Source organism: Diceros bicornis, chromosome 15 (genome assembly GCF_020826845.1).
Source record: "Diceros bicornis minor isolate mBicDic1 chromosome 15, mDicBic1.mat.cur, whole genome shotgun sequence".
NCBI lineage: Eukaryota > Metazoa > Chordata > Mammalia > Perissodactyla > Rhinocerotidae > Diceros > Diceros bicornis.
Window position 1 is genome coordinate 38,839,627 of NC_080754.1, and position 21,195 is coordinate 38,860,821.

General features: G+C 35.5%; 1 protein-coding gene across 1 annotated transcript in view; it reads right to left on the reverse strand.

Moving 5' to 3' along the window:
* Window positions 1-21,195, reverse strand: part of VPS8 (VPS8 subunit of CORVET complex) — a 257,252-nt gene that overhangs the window by 151,548 nt on the left and 84,509 nt on the right. The window contains exons 21-22 of the mRNA XM_058556181.1: window positions 8,245-8,291; window positions 1,108-1,330 (exon numbers count right to left, since the gene is read on the reverse strand). Of these exons, the coding sequence (XP_058412164.1) occupies window positions 1,108-1,330; window positions 8,245-8,291 (270 nt within the window). The remainder of the gene's footprint in view (window positions 1-1,107; window positions 1,331-8,244; window positions 8,292-21,195) is intronic.

Consider the following 21,195-nt stretch of genomic DNA (forward strand, 5'->3'; position numbering starts at 1 on the left):
GGGAAGATTTTTTAAATTGTAGTCTTAACATGAAAAAGACTAGAGCATATTTATATAGTGTTGGGGAAAAGCTAAAAATGTTGGAAAGACAAGAAATTAGAAATTTCTCTTATATCAATGATAGGTAAACAAAGCTAGATTGATAACATGCTCTCAAATCACTGAACATATTGTCAGACTGTGAAGACTATGCCCAATTACCCATGTAATAGAAAGGTATATATGAAAGAGGGTCTGGCTTTACTTTGCAAACTCACAGCCATTCATAAAGAACTTCCAGGAAGAAAACAACTTTTTCCAAACCCTTCACTTCCATGTGATTTTGCACATTTTAAAAAACTTTTTGTCTTTCTAAGATCTTTATAAGTCACCCATATTTTAGCTCAATAAAGCTTAGCATCTTCGTATCTTTGCGCCTTTGCAGGAGTAGCATGCTCATTATTAGGACTAACGTGAAACTAAAGAGTTAAATGAAGAGTTAAGAATGAAAAGTCTTAGGCCAGAACACATACTGATCCTCAATTAAGGAATGAAAACTTACTGTGGAGACCTCACATTTACTACAGGTATATCAGGAAACAATGGGCTGGCTGATCATGCTAAGATGTCCCTCTGCTTCCTATGCTATGCTCTGCATTTCAAAACTCAATGTATAAAAGTTATCAACTCCGGACTTATAAACTAGCTTTTTGAAAAAATAGTATCATACTCTTAAAAGTAAAAATATTCTATTATTCATGTGAAAGTACTCATAGTTGAAATTCACTTGCAGGATGAAAACTGTAGCAGTTAGCAAACAAACTGATGAAGAAGGATCAGTCAATAGGCATTCACGGAGCAACTATCAAATGTAAACTCTATGCTAAGAGCTCTGGGGGATGTCAAAGAAATAGAAGACTCTTGGCTTTCAGTTCATCATCTGGCACTCATTAAAGAACAGTCCTAAGAAATATTGACAAATACAAGTCTTTGAGACATCTTACCAAAAGTGCTCAAAAAATAATTGGTGTTGATGGAAGGTAGGGGGAGGTATGATCAGTCAGGTAAATATAATCAATAAAGGAATGATGTTTATTCTGCAACTAAGTAGGCTGTCTATAAACTCACCTGCTGAATATCTAGGCTTGTGATATCCATATGTACAATGAGGGCTTCCACATTCTCCATTAACTTTTTATCTTGGAAATGAACAATTAAGTCTTTCATTACCTGGGGTGTGATCCCCACCAATTTATCACTTAAAATATATGGCTCAAGGCACTCCAAAAACACTCCTTTGGCCACTGAATTCTCACTTAATTTGTCATACATCTGGCTAAATAAAAGATCCCTGTAACAGGAAGGAGAAAAAAACACTTTTAGAAACATTCCAAACATCCATTAAATTCAGTCTGCTAGGCATATCTCATCTTTCTCCTATTTCAACTTACAAGTTTAATAACAAGAGTCACAATATTTGCATAGAGCTGTATATTGTGAAAACCTTTTTATACATACTATCTTAGTTAATTCTCCCAATACTTCTTTTGCAAATAAGAAAAGCGGAATAAGTTAAATTATTTGCTGAAAGTCACACAGTTAACAAATTATGGAGCCAGAATTTGAACTCAGCCTCTGGCCTAAATCCTGTGCTGAGTCCATTATGGCACACTGCTTCTCAAAGACAATACTGATATGAGCAAGTAGTACAGTGAACATGATGAAGTAGAAAAAAAAATTTAAAAGGACTATACATAATTTATCCTTTCCTCTTTAGGGTATCTAAATATTCCCAGCTGATCTGCAGAGCCAATTTGCTTCTTTACCTCGTTCTTGCCCCTTGCTTCCCAAAGGCTTTAGGCAGTGATTATTGATACCAGAGGAAGAAGAAATCTTGTTCAGTATTTTAAAAATATGTCTAGAAATTATTTTACTGTAGAAACAAAAAATGTTTTAATTAATCTAAATGCCACCACATTCAATAATCGTGTTTTATTTATTTCATATTTCTTCTGCAAAGACTATAAATAATTTTAGTTATAGTCAGATATAATCCTGAATTGTTTTCGTGTGACATTATATGATAAACGTTATTCTAAGTTGCTACCTGCTCTTTAAAGTTATCATTTTGTCTAACTCACATGTTTCAATATGCTGAAACATCAAAACTAACTTATAAAAACTGTGTAAATGCTATTTACCTGTTAGGATTATTTATTTATTTATTTATTTATTACCAAATGTATAATCTTTTTATATGTGTATCATGTCAATTGAGAAATATGATATAGATGGTTCATCCATAGGTGTGGGCTTTCATGACAAGTTCCACAAAAAGTTCAAGGAAGATTCTGCAAGGAGTGGGATAGAATCTTGCCTCATCTGAAGTCCTAGAAGGGTCAGGTGACAAATGGACGGGCTACAATTGCACCATAACCACATGCCACTTTTCAATAAACAGTATTTGCAATATCCTGGGGGGGAAATCCATATGAATTCATTTTTTCTCATATCCACAAATGTAATTTTTGTATCATTTTTCCCCTTCGCTTCATTTTTATCAGAGTATTTTTCATGTTAGTTTCATTTTAATCAATAGTCCATCACGTTTTTTGTGATTACCAATTACTAGCCAAGTAAAAGAAACTGAGATTAATGAAGCTTTACTGTAAGAAAGATAAAGTAACAAAAGTAACTCTAATGAATTTAAAGAAAATGTCCTATTTGCTAGCCCTTGCACTCTGTAATGTGTTGTTAAAAACAACATGCTAGGGAAGATAATTACATATTTCAGTTCAGCACAAAAAGCCCTGGGGAGGAGAATTAAAGAGCTAAAAATACAGTAAACAGAGCATAAAAGTTGACAAACAAGGCACCCCTGTGACAAACAGCAGCGTGCAATGCTGGTAAGATTAATTGCAAAACTATACGTTTCTTTCTTAACCAGTTAGAGGCTATAAGAAAGATGCAAGAAAAATAAAACTCAGCAATCTTATCTGCATCTCTACCTTAAAATAAAAATAATACAAAATTCTAAGACATGTTCACATCATACTGGGAAAATATTTATTAGAGCATCAGGGAAGGAGGGAGAAAGAAAAGTACATACAAAAAGGCTGTTAGCTCTTGTGTTTATTTCTATATTTAGGCATTGCCCAGTGTGCTGACTTTCTTTCCTGGAAGGGCTAATTTCAAAATTGCTGTTTATTGCTTCAAGCTTAGCCTCCCTACAGCCAGTATAACAGAAAATCCATTCTGAATAATAGAGGACCATCAAAGAGGTCTTCTTTCTACATAATTTCACTTAATGTTAATAATCATATTAAAGATATTATTTGGAGTTTATCTTTCATAACTTCAAATTGATAGAGAAAACAGCTCAATTCACTTGGTGAATTATCAATTTTACAATTTAAAAAAATGAGAAGAACTCAGCTTTGATTATGAGATAATTACAAATTCAGAGACTGTCTGAAAGGAATAAGAACATAAATCCTAACACTTGCCAGTCTGCACTAAATATATAACCAAAACCAAAAAAATAAATCTCCACTAAATATAAGTGAGATTTAATAAATCCAAAGTTGATTTGGGCCGGTCTCTTTAAAAAGCAAATCTCAAATGAACTTTAAGAAATTATGTTCAAAATGCTCTCTTTTCTGATACAAGTATCACAATTTGTAAAGATCTCCTTTAAAAAGGCTTGGTGGTGATGGTTGTGCAACTCTGTGAATATATTAAAAACTACTGAATTGTACGCTTTAAAAGGGTGAATTTTATGGCATGTGAATTATATCTCAATATAGCTGATATAAAATTAAAAAGTCATGGCACCTTTCCTCCCCTAGCTTTGATATTTAAAATTTTAACATGCAGTTATCAAGAAAACGGGATCCAAAATATCCAGTTCCTCAATCATGCTTGATAATTAAGATCTTTTTGTTTCTCAACAATAATCATGATGTTGAACAACAAGACTGAACAAATCACCTGGCTATCAAAGGCAACTTCAGGTTCACTTCAGATTTAACATAAACATTTTTGGTTCAAATTTATATATAATTCAAGACATCTGAACGATGGCTTCTTGTTGGATATCAACTTACAGTAACATAAGTTCAAAGTGTCAGGATCATCTACATACAGCAGCTATTTTGTTTTGTTTTGTTTAATAACAGTTTTATTGAGATATAATTCACATATCATCACATGGCACCTATTTTTAAACAAAGTTCAAAATTATGATTATAGTTCAAGTAAACTCTGGACCAGTTTTCAAAATAAACTAAAATTATGGCCACTGTTGTATAGGCAAAATAACAAATCATTAAATGTCCCACAAAAAGCCTTGAGACATTTTACATCATGTGTCTAAAAGGGAAAAAAAATACACATTACAAAATTGAAATGATATTGTGGAAGAGAGACCAAATCGTGAAAATCAAGTATAAATCTTCAAAAACAGAATTTATTACCATTTCTAATTTTAAACAATTATAAAGCCAAGTTTTAACCAAAAAAGATGTCCATAACACATTGATCAGTATGCCCTACAGAGAAAAAGAAACGTGGTTCCTGCCATAGTAAAAAGGATTTTACATTATAAAACATTCTTAAGTATGAATAGGAATACATATATATACTAGTTCAATTAATATTACTGCTGGGTATGGGATTCTATGAATTATGTTACTATGAGGTAACAGTGATTATAGTGTAATAATGGTTGTAGTATTGAGTTAAAATTAATTTCAGAATATGTACGGTGTTCATAATTTGACGCACATAAGAAACAGTATAATAGTGAAAATAAGAGGACTGGCTATAAAAACAACGTACTCAATCAGAAGATATTAATATAAAGGGCACTTAGGGGCCAGGATTAAGTGTCTAAGGGATCACCCTAGAAGTGGAAGAAGTTACCTGAAAATGGCTGAGTACTAGATTATGTTTTGTGAGACTGTATTTGTGTTATGCAAATCTAAGCAGTCCTTAAAGCAATGTTAATGTCACAGGTACTCTGGAAGTTTGGGAATATAGAGGACGCTAGATGAAAATGGAATTGAATGTCAAAAAAGATGGTAAAGTGTCCAGTTTAGGGATAAAGATACTATACTGGAAAGAAGCTACATACATCTTATAATCCTCCACTCAATTTAACCTAGGGAATTGACCTTTTTTAACATTATCTATGCCAACTCTAAGAAAAAAATTATAAAAACTCTACCATTTAACAGTGATTATATTGAACTACTTAAGCAAACACAGAATTTTTATATCTAATAAATCTTTAATCGTTGCATGTCTGAAATGGAAGGAGACGGAAAGATGACCTAGACACAAAGAATCAAAGTTGATCAAATGGCCCATTTGACCCCTTTCCTCCTCAGCTCAGGCCCATAGAGAGGATCTTAACATTCTGATGAAAAAGAAAAGCCAGTATGGTGAGAAGTAAGCAAGCACAAGAGCACACAATCTAGAACACAAAAGGGAACATTTGACCCAGGGCCTAGTTTCACAGCTCCAAACTTTCTTATACAGCTGGGAATGCTGCCTTGTCCCTCTTGCCCCTACTGGAACTTAGAGAGTAGAAAAAGTGGGGAAAGAGACCAGGAGAGAAAGAAGGAGAGTAAGAACAACACGTGCTGGAACTTCTCACGAGCAGAAGCAGGACCTAGTACAATCTGATCTTCAGACTTTGGAAATGGAATTGAGAGAAAAGGAAGCCATACTATTTGCACTATGGACCTGGACAACGTCCATGCCCTTGATCTAGGAGTGAGCGTGTATGGGGGATAAGGGAGGGAGGGAGGGAGGGAAGAGCTGCAAAAAGAACCAGGGATTGGGAAAAGGACTCTTGAGTTGCCCCTTCCCCTTCGAGGTCAGGAATACAATGACTGCTGGTATTTCTTTCTGAGATCTCCAACAATAAATACTGTATTTATTTTCGACACAGCCCAGAAGAAAACATACTAAGGAGTCAAGAAAAATTAAAAGAAAGAAAGAAATTGATTAAAAAACGAAGAAATGATAAAGAGATCCTAATTTGGTGGATATGTAGACCAGATCTTATCTTCTATGTTATATGCTGTGATTTAATAAGAAATTATTGCAGTCAATAGATTAAATAAAATTCGAAATAATTCCTTTTTGAATCATATAAAAAAGAAAAGCTTATCTCCAGAACATTTTTGGGAATAACATAAAATATTTCTGAAAGAAAGAACCCATTTTTTTTCTTTTTCCCTCTATAATCCTTCATCTTACAACTGCTAGGGCCATTTCAACTTTATGTCACTATAAAAGTATTCAGGTATTCAAGATAATGATCCTGGCAAACAAGGAGGCAGAATTACTTCATTAATTCAACTACCAGGTACTAAATAGCTACTTTGTGCCAGGTACCACTCTAGGTGGATATAATCCATTTTATAAAGCTATGCCTTCTTACTCTAAACAAAATTGAGTCTTTTAGGTACTTTATTTTATATCTCATTTACAATTATCTCTATTTGAAGATTTGAGTTGATTCAAGTACTTATTAGTATTAGTAACATCTCTATACCTCCATTTTCTCTTCTGAAAATGAGGATAACATTACCTTTCTTACACTGTAATTATGAGGATTAAATGAAATAAAATATGTAAAACTGATAAGCCATGAGGCTGCTTTAAAAAATACAAGAGAAATAACAAGGAAGTGAGTGTGAAAAGTGGGGTAAAGAGTAAACTAAGTTAAGAAAAGCTAAGGTGAGGTTAGTACCTTATGGCTCTTAGCTTTCTAGGGAACAGTTATTAGCTACACAATTCACTGTCCATCGATTCAAGAGAACTAGCTGTTCAGAAGACACAAAAGTATTTCTGGTACTAACACCCGAGGGAAATTTCTCCCTTAGGCCCTCGTGAAGAAGACAGTGTGTAACATAAAGTGATGTTCTCCACAACATCCCAACTGTGAATATAACAAATTTCACTGGATAATTACATATAACACCATAGCTAAAACACTGGAATGAATTTGAGCCCCGAGTAAGCAGAAGCTATAGCTCTTCATGACTTAATCAAAGGTCTGACATAGAAGATAACTGCCCTCTTGATAACCTTCACTGACACTTGCAAAGTATGATCCAACCTTTTGTGATTTGGGCTACCTGAATACATGTAAATTCATGAGTCAAGTAGGTGTTGTATAGGGTTTAGGAGTATCTGCATTGCTACCACTCAAAAAGGGCTACAAGCTAGTGGTTAAGAACAAATGCCCAGGAGCTTGTCTCCCTGTATTAGAATCCCACCTTCCCTCCTCAAAAGAAGTGTGAATGGGGGGCCAGTCCAGTGGCATAGTGGTTAAGTTCACACACTCCACTTCAGCGGCCCGGGGTTTATAGGTTCGGATCCTGGGCATGGACCTGCACACTGCTCATCAAGCCATGCTGTGGTGTCCCACATACAAAATAGAGGAAGACTGGCACAGGTGTTAGCTTAGCAACAATCTTCCTCAAGCAAAAAGAGGAGGATTGGCAACAGATGTTAGCTCAGGGCCAACCTTCCTCACAAAAAAAAAAAGAAATGTGAGTGAGCTTTGGCAAGTTATTTAATGGCTTTCTGCCACTGGAACCTCCTATGTAAAAAGAAGATGATAACAATATCTACCTCATTGTTACAAAAATTAGATAAATTAATGTAAAGGGCTTAGAAGAATACCCGGCATGAAAGGAGCTAACTATTAAGTGTGAAAAAACTGTGTACTAGCATAGGTTGGCTAACTAGCACAGGCTGGTTAATTAGCTAGCAACTAACATAGCTGGTATTTAAACCAAAAAAGCCTAATCAACAGTTTATTTACACTGATTTCTTTTAAACAAAAAGGATCTAAAAATCAAACCCGCAGATACAGGAATCTTGCCCTTTTCCAGGTAGTATGAAATACTGTGTTTTAGTGATGGTTCATAAAAGAATATATATACAGTACATGAATCATAAACTTTTAATTTTTAAGATCTTTCAGTAGTATTGCTCTTTTATGAGCTATGTTCTTCGCCTCCACTATCCTGCCACACAAATGCACAGATGATACACCCACAGCATCTATTTTGAAAAAGTTAATTTTATTAGGTAAATGGACTGAAAACTGTGAAAGAATCAAATTTCTGTACATTAAATTTTTTTAAAAACCTATCCAGTCAAATTCATAGCAGTAAATTATAACATAAGCAAGAAGCAAGCTGGGTTCAAAATAATTGAATCTGACAGGTAACGTATACTCACTTTCGCTGCAGCAGAAGGCAGTAATCAACTATGACAGGCACCATATCCTGCAGAGAGACCATAGAGAAAGCATCAGCACCACACCTCTGTCCAATGGCCCATGGGTTAGACACAACACATAACGAAAGAGGTCTGCTTAAGATACCGTCAGATTGTTGAGAGAACATAAGTTTATACCACACTTTTGGTAAGCAATTTGGAACTGTGTGTCAAAAGTCCTAAAAATGTAAAAACACTTTTACCCAGTAATTCTACCTGGAAATTTACCTTAAATACATTTAAGAAAAACTTTTTAATGCATTAAGGTGTTCACTGCAGCTTTATAACAGAAGAAGCAGGAGGAGAGGGAAAGGAGAAAGAAATTGGAATTAACTGTTTTCCTGTGTTGTATATTTAAGTGAATTTGCTATTTAAATAATACATTATGTAGGCACTACAAGTTTATAAAGAGTTTACAATAACACTGTAACAAACAGGTTTATCTCACAACCTTGTAAAGAAAATTTGCAAAGAAAAAAACAGAAGAAAATACATCAAATTGATAATAGGATATAACTGGTCCTGCTGGTGGCTCAGGTGATTAAGGTTGTCCATATTTTGTCACAATCTTCCAAACCAGCTATTTTAAGGTTGATTTAACTTCTCAGTTTCATAATATTATGGCTGCTTTAAATTCATCATGTATAGACTCATAGCAAGTGAATGGCAACCCATAATTTGGGCCTTTTTTAAGAGAAACAGTTTGAGGGAGAAATAGTAGATTATTATAACTGGAAATTGTCAAGTAACCAAGCATCAGATTTCAGCAGTACTCTTTCATTTTCTGCTGGCTACAGAGAAATTGTTTCCTTTAAAAAAATCCTAGGTGCTAGGCAGAAAAAAGTCTCATCAAGAGGGAGAAAGTACTCTTCAAAGAAGATGTCAACCTAAAAAGCAAATTCACTTGTTATTTTACCCTCAAAATGAGTTTATTCGGGAAAAGCCTAAAGAACTGCAATTCAGGATGTGCATGCTATGGAGAACCATATGCAAATCTGGAAAACAAAGGAGGGGAGCTTGCTTTTATAGAGATAAAGGGGGAGTAGGGAGGGACTGTTCTAAAGGAAAGTCCGCTGGGGGAAAGTAACAGTTCAGGGCCGCAATGGTTTCTCATTGGCCAGGCTGATGCCAGGTGGGGAGAGAAATCTTCCTTCACTAGTCAAGTAGTTTTACTTCCTGTAGAAGACGCAAGCATATGTCTCTTCCTGGTTGGTGTAATTGACGGCGTATGGTATGGCATGAGAGCTCTCTCTTCAAGCCTTCTCCACTCCAATTTAGTTACAGTTTCTTTTATTAATTTCCACAAAGAGAATACTACACGCTAGCACTTGTTTGACAAAAAGATCAAAACTGAAGAACCCTTGTTCTCTGAGAAAAAGAAGTATCAGAAGAAGTACCTACAATCCTGAAAGGATTACAGGGCTATCCCTGACCCATCCATCTACCTCCTTTAGTCATCAACATTCTTCATGACTAGATTTAAAATCTTATTTAGATTCTTCAAAAACAGAAACTAAAATCCTAGATTTGAAAAGAGTTAAAGTCATATCAAGTCTCAACCCTGAATGAGAATATACAGAATACAGGGCCACAAAAGCCAGGGGGCGGGAAACCTCCCCAGAAATGCTGGGGAAAATTTAATAAACATTCTTTAAAATACACAGCTGAGCTCCCAAGAAAGTAAGGGCAATACTCAAGGCCTAAGAGTGAAAAAGAAACTGAAAAGCAAAGCAATAAGCCTTGAGCTGTCAACTGAGACTGTCCTATAAATTTGTTGGTCACATAAGAGCTCAGGTTTTAATACAAAGAAGAAGCTGAGGTCTTAGATCCTTGCAACATAAGGAATTGAAGAAAAGATCTGCCTAAAACCAGGATTCTTGAAAATCTGCATCCTTAGTGAAAGGAAATTAGGAAGAAAAAATCTGCCTATAGGCAAAGGAAGATGACAAGAAAGGTTGTCTGTCTCAGCCTGGACTCAATGGGGGTAAATTTGTACTCTCCAAGAATCCATAATTAAGATCCTGCCTGCAGGTGGATTTGGAATTTGAATTTACATTATCTCCTTAGTATGGGAACAATCAAGCCAAGAAATTAACTCAAAAAATCATCCTCAAAAAGGATACTCCTGGGGCACTTGAAAGAAGCACATTCAGAATTTCTCCAGAGACAATGCTTAACATAGGCAAATAAGTCCCACTGATAAAGCCCCACGGAAAATGTGCTCAAAATAAAAAAATATAAGGCACCTCATGAAATACGCACCATGAGTGAACATCAGCAGAAACTACAGATAGCAGGGGTAGACTGCTAAAACTTCAAATATTATAATGATCAGGTAGAAATTATTAAAGTATATTTAAAATTATTAATGACATAAAATAAGGAACTAAGTGCCTAGCCTAGTACTAAGTACTAAAGGGATAGTGGAGAGTGAAACCATCAGATTCATACATTTAGGTCACTGGTGATTTTATGATGGGAGGATCTGGAAAACCAAAACTGAAGATAGAAGGCTACTACAGAAGTCAAAGAAAGAAACAGTGGACTAAAATGTGGTAGCAATAGTAGGCATAAAAAACAGCAAACAGACTTAAGAGATATTTATAAAGTAAACTATAGAGCTTGGGGACAGATTCGTTGCAGGTTGGACGGCATAGGGAGGACTCTGTGAAAACTCCTAAATTTCTAGTTTGAGTGATGGTTGAATGAAGATGTCATAAAATGAGATAAGAAACATGGAAAGAGGTGTTAGAAGGAAGAAGCTAAGTGCAGTTTGGGCTATGGTGCATTTGAAGAACATCTTTACTTAGACATTGAACAGTAAGAAATTGAATATAGTAATCTGAAATATCTGGGTTAGAATTATAGATTTCTAAATCATGAAAGGAAACAATGTAAATGAATAAAATTGTCTGGAGACAATAGAGATAAAAGTCAGTGGACAATGAACAAAATCATGAGGAAGACCAATATTTATGATATAGTCAGAGGATAGAAACAAAATCCAACTCAGGAACAGTCACAGAGATATAAAAATCAGAAAAGCACACAGTCACAGATACCTACAGGATACAGAATTTCAAAAAGGAGTAATTATCACTGTTTAATACAGCACTGAGGATGAGTAAGACAAGATCTGAAAAGTGTTTATTGGATTTAGCAATTAGGACATTGGTATCTTTAGTAAGAAAGTGTTTCAGCTTCTTGATTAGATAGTATGTACAGTGATTGGTGAGATCTAGCCTGTAGACAAGTGAGTGATGAATGAAGTATTTGGGAGTGTGTGAGAGGCAGAGAGGGAAAGGAGGAGGGGAGGGAAGAAGGAGGGAGAAAGAGAAAATATCAATATATACATAACTGGAATCCCTGAATGAGAAAACTAAAACAATGGAACAGAATGAATAGTTCAAGACACAATTGAAGAAAACTTTCTTGAAATTAAAAAAAAAGACTTAAATCTACATATGGAAAGAGTACATCATATGCCTGGAAAAAATAGCCCAGAATGATTGTACCAAGACTCGATGCAATAAAGTTACTGGAATCCAAAAATTAAGAAACAGCCCGGAAAAAACATCAGTCAATTCTGAGAGGGAAAAAAAATCTGGCTAGCCTCAGATTTCCCCAAAGTGGCATCTGATGCCAGATGATAATAGAGCAATGTTTTCAAGATCCTTATGAAAAGCCCAAATGTTTTTCAATATAAAAGCTAGAGATCTACAATTTGAAGATGCAACAACTCGAACAATATTGTTCTCATGTGCCTTTCTGGAAGAAACTGTTTCAGCAACCAAGAAGTGACTGGGGAAACTAGAACAAAAGCACTGGTGATGAGCATGAACTATATTTAACTACGAAAGTAAGCCTAAAACAGACAACCTCTGACAATGAGGAAAAGATTTATATTAAGACAAACTGGGAAAAGAAAGAGAAAAGAAGGTGGGAGGTAGAAAAGATTCACTGGGCTCATCTGTAAGTTGGGAGTCAAAAGATATCCTTTAAAGCTCACAATTAAAATTGGAATAGAAGCATGTTTAATAGTATAAAAGGAAATATTAAGATAATAGTTAAAATCTGGTAATGGAGGAGGGGTTGAGGAAGAAGAAAAGATATGTTAATTTTTATCATAGCAAGGAAAAATGTCCAACGGTCAAGATACCATATAAATATAGAAACACTATAAAATACTATATAAAAATACTATTAAAAAGGTACTATATAAAGACAATCAAGGGTACTATATAATGCTATAATTATAAAGGTAATCATTGGAATAAAATACACATTCCTAAATATCAGAAGTACATGCACAAATAAAAAGAGTTAGGCTGTGAAAGGTTTTCTTAAAAAAATAAAAATAAAAAATATTTGACTCAGAGTGACATCAGCATCATGGTGGAGTGAGCTTTCCTGTACACTCTTCCCCCGATAAGATACAACAAAAGGGACAGTCACAGACCAACAATGGACTCCTAGACAGCAAAAAGGAAGATTGGAAAGATGCACACTGCCGCACATCTGAGAGTGGACATGCTGGGGCCCCCAGAGGAAGTGGGGAGAGGTAAGGAGAACTCCTCTCCCTCCCCATCAGATCAGCAATAAGGGTCCGCGTGGCTCCCAGAGAGGGGGGAGGGGTGGCCCTCTGTGGGGAAACCGCAGCTCTTCAGGCTCTCTCAGCCAGTGGGAAACTCCCAGAGGACTCAGAACTGCTGCAGGGGTGCCATCAACATCTGAGCACCCCAGGAGAGCAGATAACAAGGGGCGAGCGAGAAGCCCCACAAGCCACAGACCCAGCGGGGAAAAGACAGAGCCCCCGCCCCTCCCCACATGCCCGACACTGCAGCTCAGCAGAACAGACCAGACAAAGCAGCCCGGCCAATCCCAGCAAGCAGCCGGGGCAGAGCGCAGGGGGCTCAGGATTACACAGCCCTTAACCACCACACGGTGGCGGCAGGTGAAAACTGCAACCAGATACTTCCAGGATGAGGAAAAACAAAGCGAATACAGGAACCACAATGCAAAGGTACATGAAATCACCAGACCAGGAGGAAATGACAAGCACCCAGAAATCAACCCTGAAGGCACAGAAATCCATAACCTAAATGACAGAGATTTCAAAATAGCTATCATAAAAAACCTCAACAAAATACAAGATAACACAGACAAACAATTCAATGAGATAAGGAGTTTCTTCACAAAAGAGAATGAAATCATAAAGAAAAACCAATCAGTACTGATGGAGATGAAGAACACAATGGAGAAGATAAAGGAGAATCTGGAATCTTTAAAGAACAGAGCTGACAATATGGAGGAAAGAATTAGCATTATAGAGGATAGGAATACAGATATGCTCCAGATGGAGGAGGAGAGAGAACTAAGACTAAAAAGAAATGAAGAAAGTCTCTGAGAAATATCCGACTCTCTTAGGAAATGTAACATAAGAATTATAGGTATTCCTGAGGGAGAAGAGAGGGAAAAAGGAACAGAGAGCCTATTCAAGGAAATAATAGCTGAGAACTTCCCAAATCTGGGGAAGGAGCAGGAAATACCAGTAAGTGAACCAATAGGTTGCCTAAATACGTCAACAGGCAAAGACCCACTCCACGGCATATAGTGGTAAGGCTGGCTAAAGTCAATGACAAAGAAACAATATTAAGCACAGCTAGACAAAAACAAAAAATAACGTACAGAGGAACTTCCATCAGGCTCTCAAGTGGATTTCTCAACAGAAACTTTATAGGCTAGAAGAGACTGGAATGATATATTCAAAATACTGAAAGACAAAAACTTTCAGCCAAGAATACTCTATCCAGTAAAAATATCCTTCAAATATGATGGAGAAATAGTAACTTGCCCAGATAAACAAAAGCTAAGGGAGTTCATGGCCACGAGACCCCCATTACAAGAAATACTCAAGAAGGCCCTCAGGCCTGAAAAAAAGAACAGAAAGGGAATACAAAGCTTGGAGCAAGGAGAAAAATAGGTAGACAAGATCAGAAAAATAGTAGATCTTTACCAGAACAGGTTAGCAACCACTTAAATACCAAAATCAAAGATCAAAGGAAGGAAATCACCAAAAATAAATATAACCTCATCACTGTAAACACATACCCACAACACAAGATGGAATAAGTTGTAACAAGAATGACTTAGAAGGGGAAGAGGAAAGAGATTGAATTGACTTAGTATAAGGAAATAACAGGCCATCAGATAATGGACTATCTCATACACAAGATTTTTTAATATAAACCTCAAGGTAACCACTAAACAAATAATCAAAACAAAATCACATATGATAAACAAAGAGAAAACTAGAAGAGTCGTAAGACAGAACAACCAAACTGAATTGGCAGTCTGAAACAAATGGGACAAGAAACAAAAGAAATGCAAAAGAACCGGAAAATAAGTGACAAAACAGCAACATCAAGCTCTCATATATCAATAATTACCCTAAATGTAAATGGATTGAACTCTCCAATCAAAAGATACGGAGTGGCAGGATGGCTTTAAAAGCAAGACCCAACAATATGCTGCCTCCAGGAAACATATCTCAGCTCTAAAGACAAGCACAGGCTCAGAGTGAAAGTATGGAAGACAATACTCCAAGCTAATGGCAAACAAAAGAAAGCAGGTGTTGCCATACTCATATCACACAAAGTAGACTTCAAGACAAAACAGGTTAAGAGAGACAAAGAAGGGCAATATATAATGATAAAAGGGACACTCCATGAAGAAGACATATCAATTATAAATATATATGCACCTGACATAGGAGCACCAAAGTACATAAAGCAACTATTAACAAACCTAAAAGGAGATATTAACAACAACACAATAATAGTAGGGGATCTTAGTACCCCACTTACACCAATGGATAGATCATCTAGACAAAAAGTCAATAAAGAAACAGCGGACTTAAATGAAAAACTGGACGAGATGGACCTGGTAGACTTATACAGAGCACTCTGTCCAAAAACAGCTGACGACACATTCTTTTCAAGTGCGCATGGAACATTCTCAAGGATAGACCACATGTTGGGAAACAAAGCAAGCCATAATAAATTTAAGAAGATTGAAATAATAACAAGCATCTTTTCAGACCATAATGCTATAAAACTGGAAATGAACCATGAAAAAAAAACTGGGACAGTGACAAAAATGTGGAGATTAAACAACATGCTACTGAACAACCAATGGATCATTGATGAAATTAAAGGAGAAATCAAAAAATATCTGGAAACAAACGAAAATGAAAATATGCCATACCAAATCACATGGGATGCAGCAAAAGCGGTCCTGAGAGGGAAACTCATAGCGATACAAGCCCACCTTAACAAACAAGAAAAAGCCCAAATAAGCAACCTTAAATTACACCTAACAGAACTAGAAAAAGAAGAACAAAGCCCAACGTCAGCAGAACGAGAGAAATAATAAAAATCAGAGCAGAAATAAATGAAACTGACAGCAAAAAAACAGAAGAAAGGATTAATGAAACCAAGAGTTGGTTCTTTGAGAAGATAAACAAAATTGACAAACCCTTAGCCTGACTTACTAAGAAAAAAAGAGAAAAGCCTCAAGTAAATAAAATTAGAAATGAAAGAGGAGAAATTACAATGGATGCCACAGAAATACAAAAGATTATAAGAGAATACCATGAGAAATTATATGCCAACAAATTGGACAATCTAGAAGAAATGGATAAATTCTTAGACTCATACAACCTCCCAAAACTGAACCAAGAAGAAATGGAGAATCTGAATAGACCAATCACAAGTAAAGAGATTGAAATAGTAATCAAAAACCTCCCAAAAAATAAAAGTCCAGGACCAGATGGCTTCTCCGGTGAATTTTACCAAACATTCAAAGAAGATTTAATACCCATCCTTCTCAAACTATTCCAAAAAATAGAGGAAGATGGAACACTTCCTAACTCATTCTACAAGGCCAACATCACCCTGATACCAAAGCCAGACAAAGATAATACAAAGAAGGAAAATTACAGGCCAATATCGCTGATGAATATAGATGCAAAAATCCTCAACAAAATATTGGCAAACCGAATACAGCAATACATTAAAAAGATCATACACCATGATCAAGTGGGATTTATACCAGGGACAGAGGGATGGTTCAACATCCACAAATCAATCAACGTGATACACCACATCAACAAAACCAAGCATAAAAACCACATGGTCATCTCAATAGACGCAGAGAAGGCATTTGACAAGATACAACATCCATTTATGATGAAAACTCTCAACAGAACGGGTATAGACGGAAAATACCTCGACATAATAAAGGCTATTTATGACAAACCCACAGCCAACATCATACTCAATGGGGAAAGGCTGAAAGCCACTCCTCTGAGAACAGAAACGAGATAAGGCTGCCCACTCTCACCACTCTTATTCAACATAGTACTGGAGGTTTTGGCCAGAGCAATTAGGCAAGAAAAAGGAATAAAAGGAATCCAAATAGGCAACGAAGAAGTGAAACTCGCACTATTTGCAGATGACATGATTTTATATACAGAAAACCCTAAAGAATCCACTGGAAAACTATTAGAAATAATCAACAACTACAGCAAAGTTTCAGGGTACAAAATCAATCTACAAAAATCAGTTGCATTTCTGTATGCTAATAATGAACTAACAGAAAGAGAGCTCAAAAAGATAATACCATTTACAGTTGCATCAAAAAGAATAAAATATCTAGGAATAAATCTTACCAAGGAGGTAAAAGACCTAAACAATGAAAGCTACAAGACATTGTTGAAAGAAATCGATGATGACATAAAGAAATGGAAAGACATCCCATGAACATAGATTGGAAGAATAAACAGTTAAAATGTCTATATTACCTAAAGCAATCTACCGATTCAATGCAATCCCAATCAGAATCCCAATGACATTCTTCACGGAAATAGAAAAAAGAATACTAAAATTCATATGGGGCAACAAAAGACCCCAAATAGCTAAAGCAATCCTAAGAAAAAAGAACAAAGCTAGAGGCATCACAATCCCCGACTTCAAAACATACTACAAAGCAAAGTAATCAAAACTGCATGGTACTTGTACAAAAACAGACACACAGATCAACGGAACACAATTGAAAGCCCAGAAATAAAACCACACATATACAGACAGCTAATTTTCAACAAAGGAGCTATGAACATACAATGGAGAAAGGAAAGTCTCTTCAATAAATGGTGTTGGGAAAACTGGACAGCCACATGCAAAAGAATGAAAGTGGACCATGTGTTATCGCCATTCACAAAAATTAACTCAAAATGGATCAAAGAACTGAAGGTGAGACCTGAAACTATAAAACTCATAGAAGAAAATATAGGCAACACACTATTTGACATCGGTCATAAAGGAATCTTTTTGGATGCCATGCCTACCCAGACTAGGGAAAGTAAAGAAAAAATAAGCAAGTGGGACTTTATCAGATTAAAGAGCTTCTACAAGACAAATGAAACCAGAATCAAAATGAACAGACAACCCACCAGCTGGGAGAAAATATTTGCAAAACATATATCTGACAAGGGGTTAATCTCCATAATATATAAAGAACTCACACAAGTGAACAACAAAAAAACAAACAATCCGGTCAAAAAATGGGCAGAGGAAACGAACGGACACTTCTCCAAAGAAGATATACAGATGGCCAACAGGCACATGAAAAGATGCTCAACATCACTAGTCATCAGGAAAATGCAAATCAAAATAACACTAAGATATTACCTCACGCCTGTTAGAATGACTATAATCACCAAGACAAAAAACAACAAATGTTGGAGAGGATATGGAGAAATGGGAACCCTCATACACAGCTGGTGAGAATGCAAACTGGTGTAGCCTCTATGGAAAATGGTACGGAGATTCCTCAAAGAATTAAAAATAGAAATACCCTATGATCCAGCTATCCCGCTACTGGGAATCTATCCAACAAACCTGAAATCAACAATGCAAAGAGGCTTATGCACCCCTATGTTCATTGCAGCATTATTCACTATAGCCAAGAAGTGGAAGCAACCCAAGTGTCCCTTGACTGATGATTGGATCAAGAAGATGTGGTATATATATACAATGGAATACTACTCAGCCATAAAAAAAGACAAAATTGTCTCATTTGCAACAACGTGGATGGACCTGGAGGGTATTATGTTAAGTGAAATAAGCCAGAAAGAGACAGACAAACACCGTATGATCTCACTCATATGTGGAATATAAACCAACACATGGACAGAGAAAACTGAATTGTGGTTACCAGCGCAACGGGGGTAGGGGGTGGGCACAAGGGGTGAAGGGAGACATGCATGCGGTGATGGACAAACAAAAATGTACAACCAAAAATTTCACAATGTTATAAACTATTAAAACATCAATTAAAAAAAATTTAAGATTATCAGATTTCAATCTGAATAAAGCAGAAATCTGAAATGTCAAAAAGGAAACTCCCAACTTTATGTAGTAAACAAGAAACAAAAACAAAGTGATTCAGAAAGATTGAAAATAGAAGGATAGGCAAAGTATACCATGCAAAGAAAAATCAGGCACTGTGATCTTTCTATCAGATAAAGCAGAATTCAGGCTAAAAGGGCATTAATGAACAAATAAATCACAATGAAGATAAATTTCCTATTTCTATATGTCAAATTACTATATAGTACATACTAAATTATTTAGTGCTAACATTCATAAAGCAGAAGATGGAAGGAAAAACAGAGAAAAGAGTGCTATTAACAGGGCACTCACCTTCTCATGGTCCATGCTAAATTAGGTGGACAGAAATGGGTGAGGGTTACAGACAGACAGAACTGTTTGGTGGTTACCAGGGGCAAGGGGGGGTGGCGGGTGGGCACAAGGGGTAGAGGGATGCATTTATATGGTGAATGACAAACAATAACGTACAACAAGAATTTCGCAATAAAAAAATGAGTAAGGGTTTAGAAGATCTAACAATTAAAAAAAAATGTGATTGATAATGAACTATTTTCTGTGAAAATATACAAAGCACTATATTTCAAGTGCTCATGCAGCACTGATGAAAACTGGTCATATATTGGGCCACAAGGAAAATCTAAATAAACTCCAAAAAGTAGAATTAGTACACAAAACATTATCTGATCACGATAAAAGAAAACCATAAAGTAACCACGTTATCAGAAAATCAGACACTTTTTCCATGTAAAAAATAAAAACTTCTCTAAAACTCTTCAAAGAAGGAATACCAATATCAAGGTTGAAGATTATATATAAAGACAATAATGAAAGTGGTACATATTGAATTGATAGTCTTAAGTTTATAAAGTGACATTTTTAGAACACTCCATTCAACAGCAACACAACGTACATTTTTCTCAAGTACACAGAACATTTACTAAAATAGATAATATATTTTGGGCCATAAAACGAGTTTCAAATTTAAAAAGATTCAAGTCATACAAAGTATGTTCTCTGACCACAATGGAATTAAATTAGAAATCAACAAAATAAAGAATGACAGAGATGACATCACTATAGATTCTTCAGATATAAAAAGGGTAATAAAAAAATGTCATGAACAACTTTTTGCCAATAAATTTGACAATTTAGATGAAGTGTCCAAATTTCTTTAAAAATAGAAAATATCAAAGCTCACTCAAGAAGAAATAAATAACATACTAAATAAATTGCATTTGTATATAAAAACCTTCCTACAAAGAAAACTCAAGGCCTTGATGCGTTCAATGGTGAATTCTTATCAAACATTTATGCAAGAAATAATACCAATTCTACACAAATTCTTTCATAAAATTGAAAAGGAGGGAATAATTCACAATTAATTCTATGAGGTCAGCATTACTCTAATACCAAACCACACAAAAACATTACAAGAAAAGAAGACAACAGACCATCATTCCTCATGAACACAGATGTTCATAAAAAAAGATAATACATCGTAACCACGTGGGTTTATCCCAAGAATGCAGAGTTGGTTTTAACATTCAAAAATCAATCAATATAAAGCATCATATTAACAAATAAAAAAGAAAAACCATATGATCATTTCTATAGATACAGAAAAAGAATGTGACAAAAGCCAACAACATTTGTTCTGGGGAAAAAAAAAATCTTAGGAAATTAAGGACAGAAAAGAAATTCCTCAACCTGATAAAGGGCATCTTTGAAAATCTATAACTAGCATCATATTTATAAATCAAAGACTGAATGCCTTCCCACTAACACTGGAACAAGACAAGGATGTCAACTCTCACCATTTCTATTCAACATCATAGTGGAGGCCATACTGTAGCCAGTATAATAAGGCAAGAAAGAGAACCTTTTAAAAGACATCCAGACTGGAAAAGAAGAAGTAATTCTGTCTTTATTTGCAGACAACATGATTGTCTATGTAGAAAATCTGATGAGAAATACAAAAAACTGCTAGAATAAGTGAGTTTAGCAAGATTGCAGGATAGAAGACCAATATACTAAATTGATTGTATTCCTATATACTAGAAATGAACAAGCTGAAATTGACATAAAAAAATACTGTTTACAATAGTGTCAAAAAATAAAGGTATTATGCAACCATCAAAGAAAAAGGCACTATGAACCAATATAAAAAGATCTCCAAGATGTACTAAGTGGAAAAAACAGAGTAAAAAAATCACAAATATAGTTTTCCATCATTTGTGTTGAAGAAGAAGGAAATGTGATGTGTGGGTAGGTAAATATGTGAATATGTGCTTGCATTTACGTACAGAAAATCTGGAAATACACTTAAAAACTTAGCAACAATGGTGAGAGGCAGGTGGGAACTAAGCAGATGGCATTAGGGCGGGAGGGAGACTTTTCACTATGTATTTTTATACTTTTTGATTTCTGAATCACATGAATGCATAACTTATCCAAAAGTTAA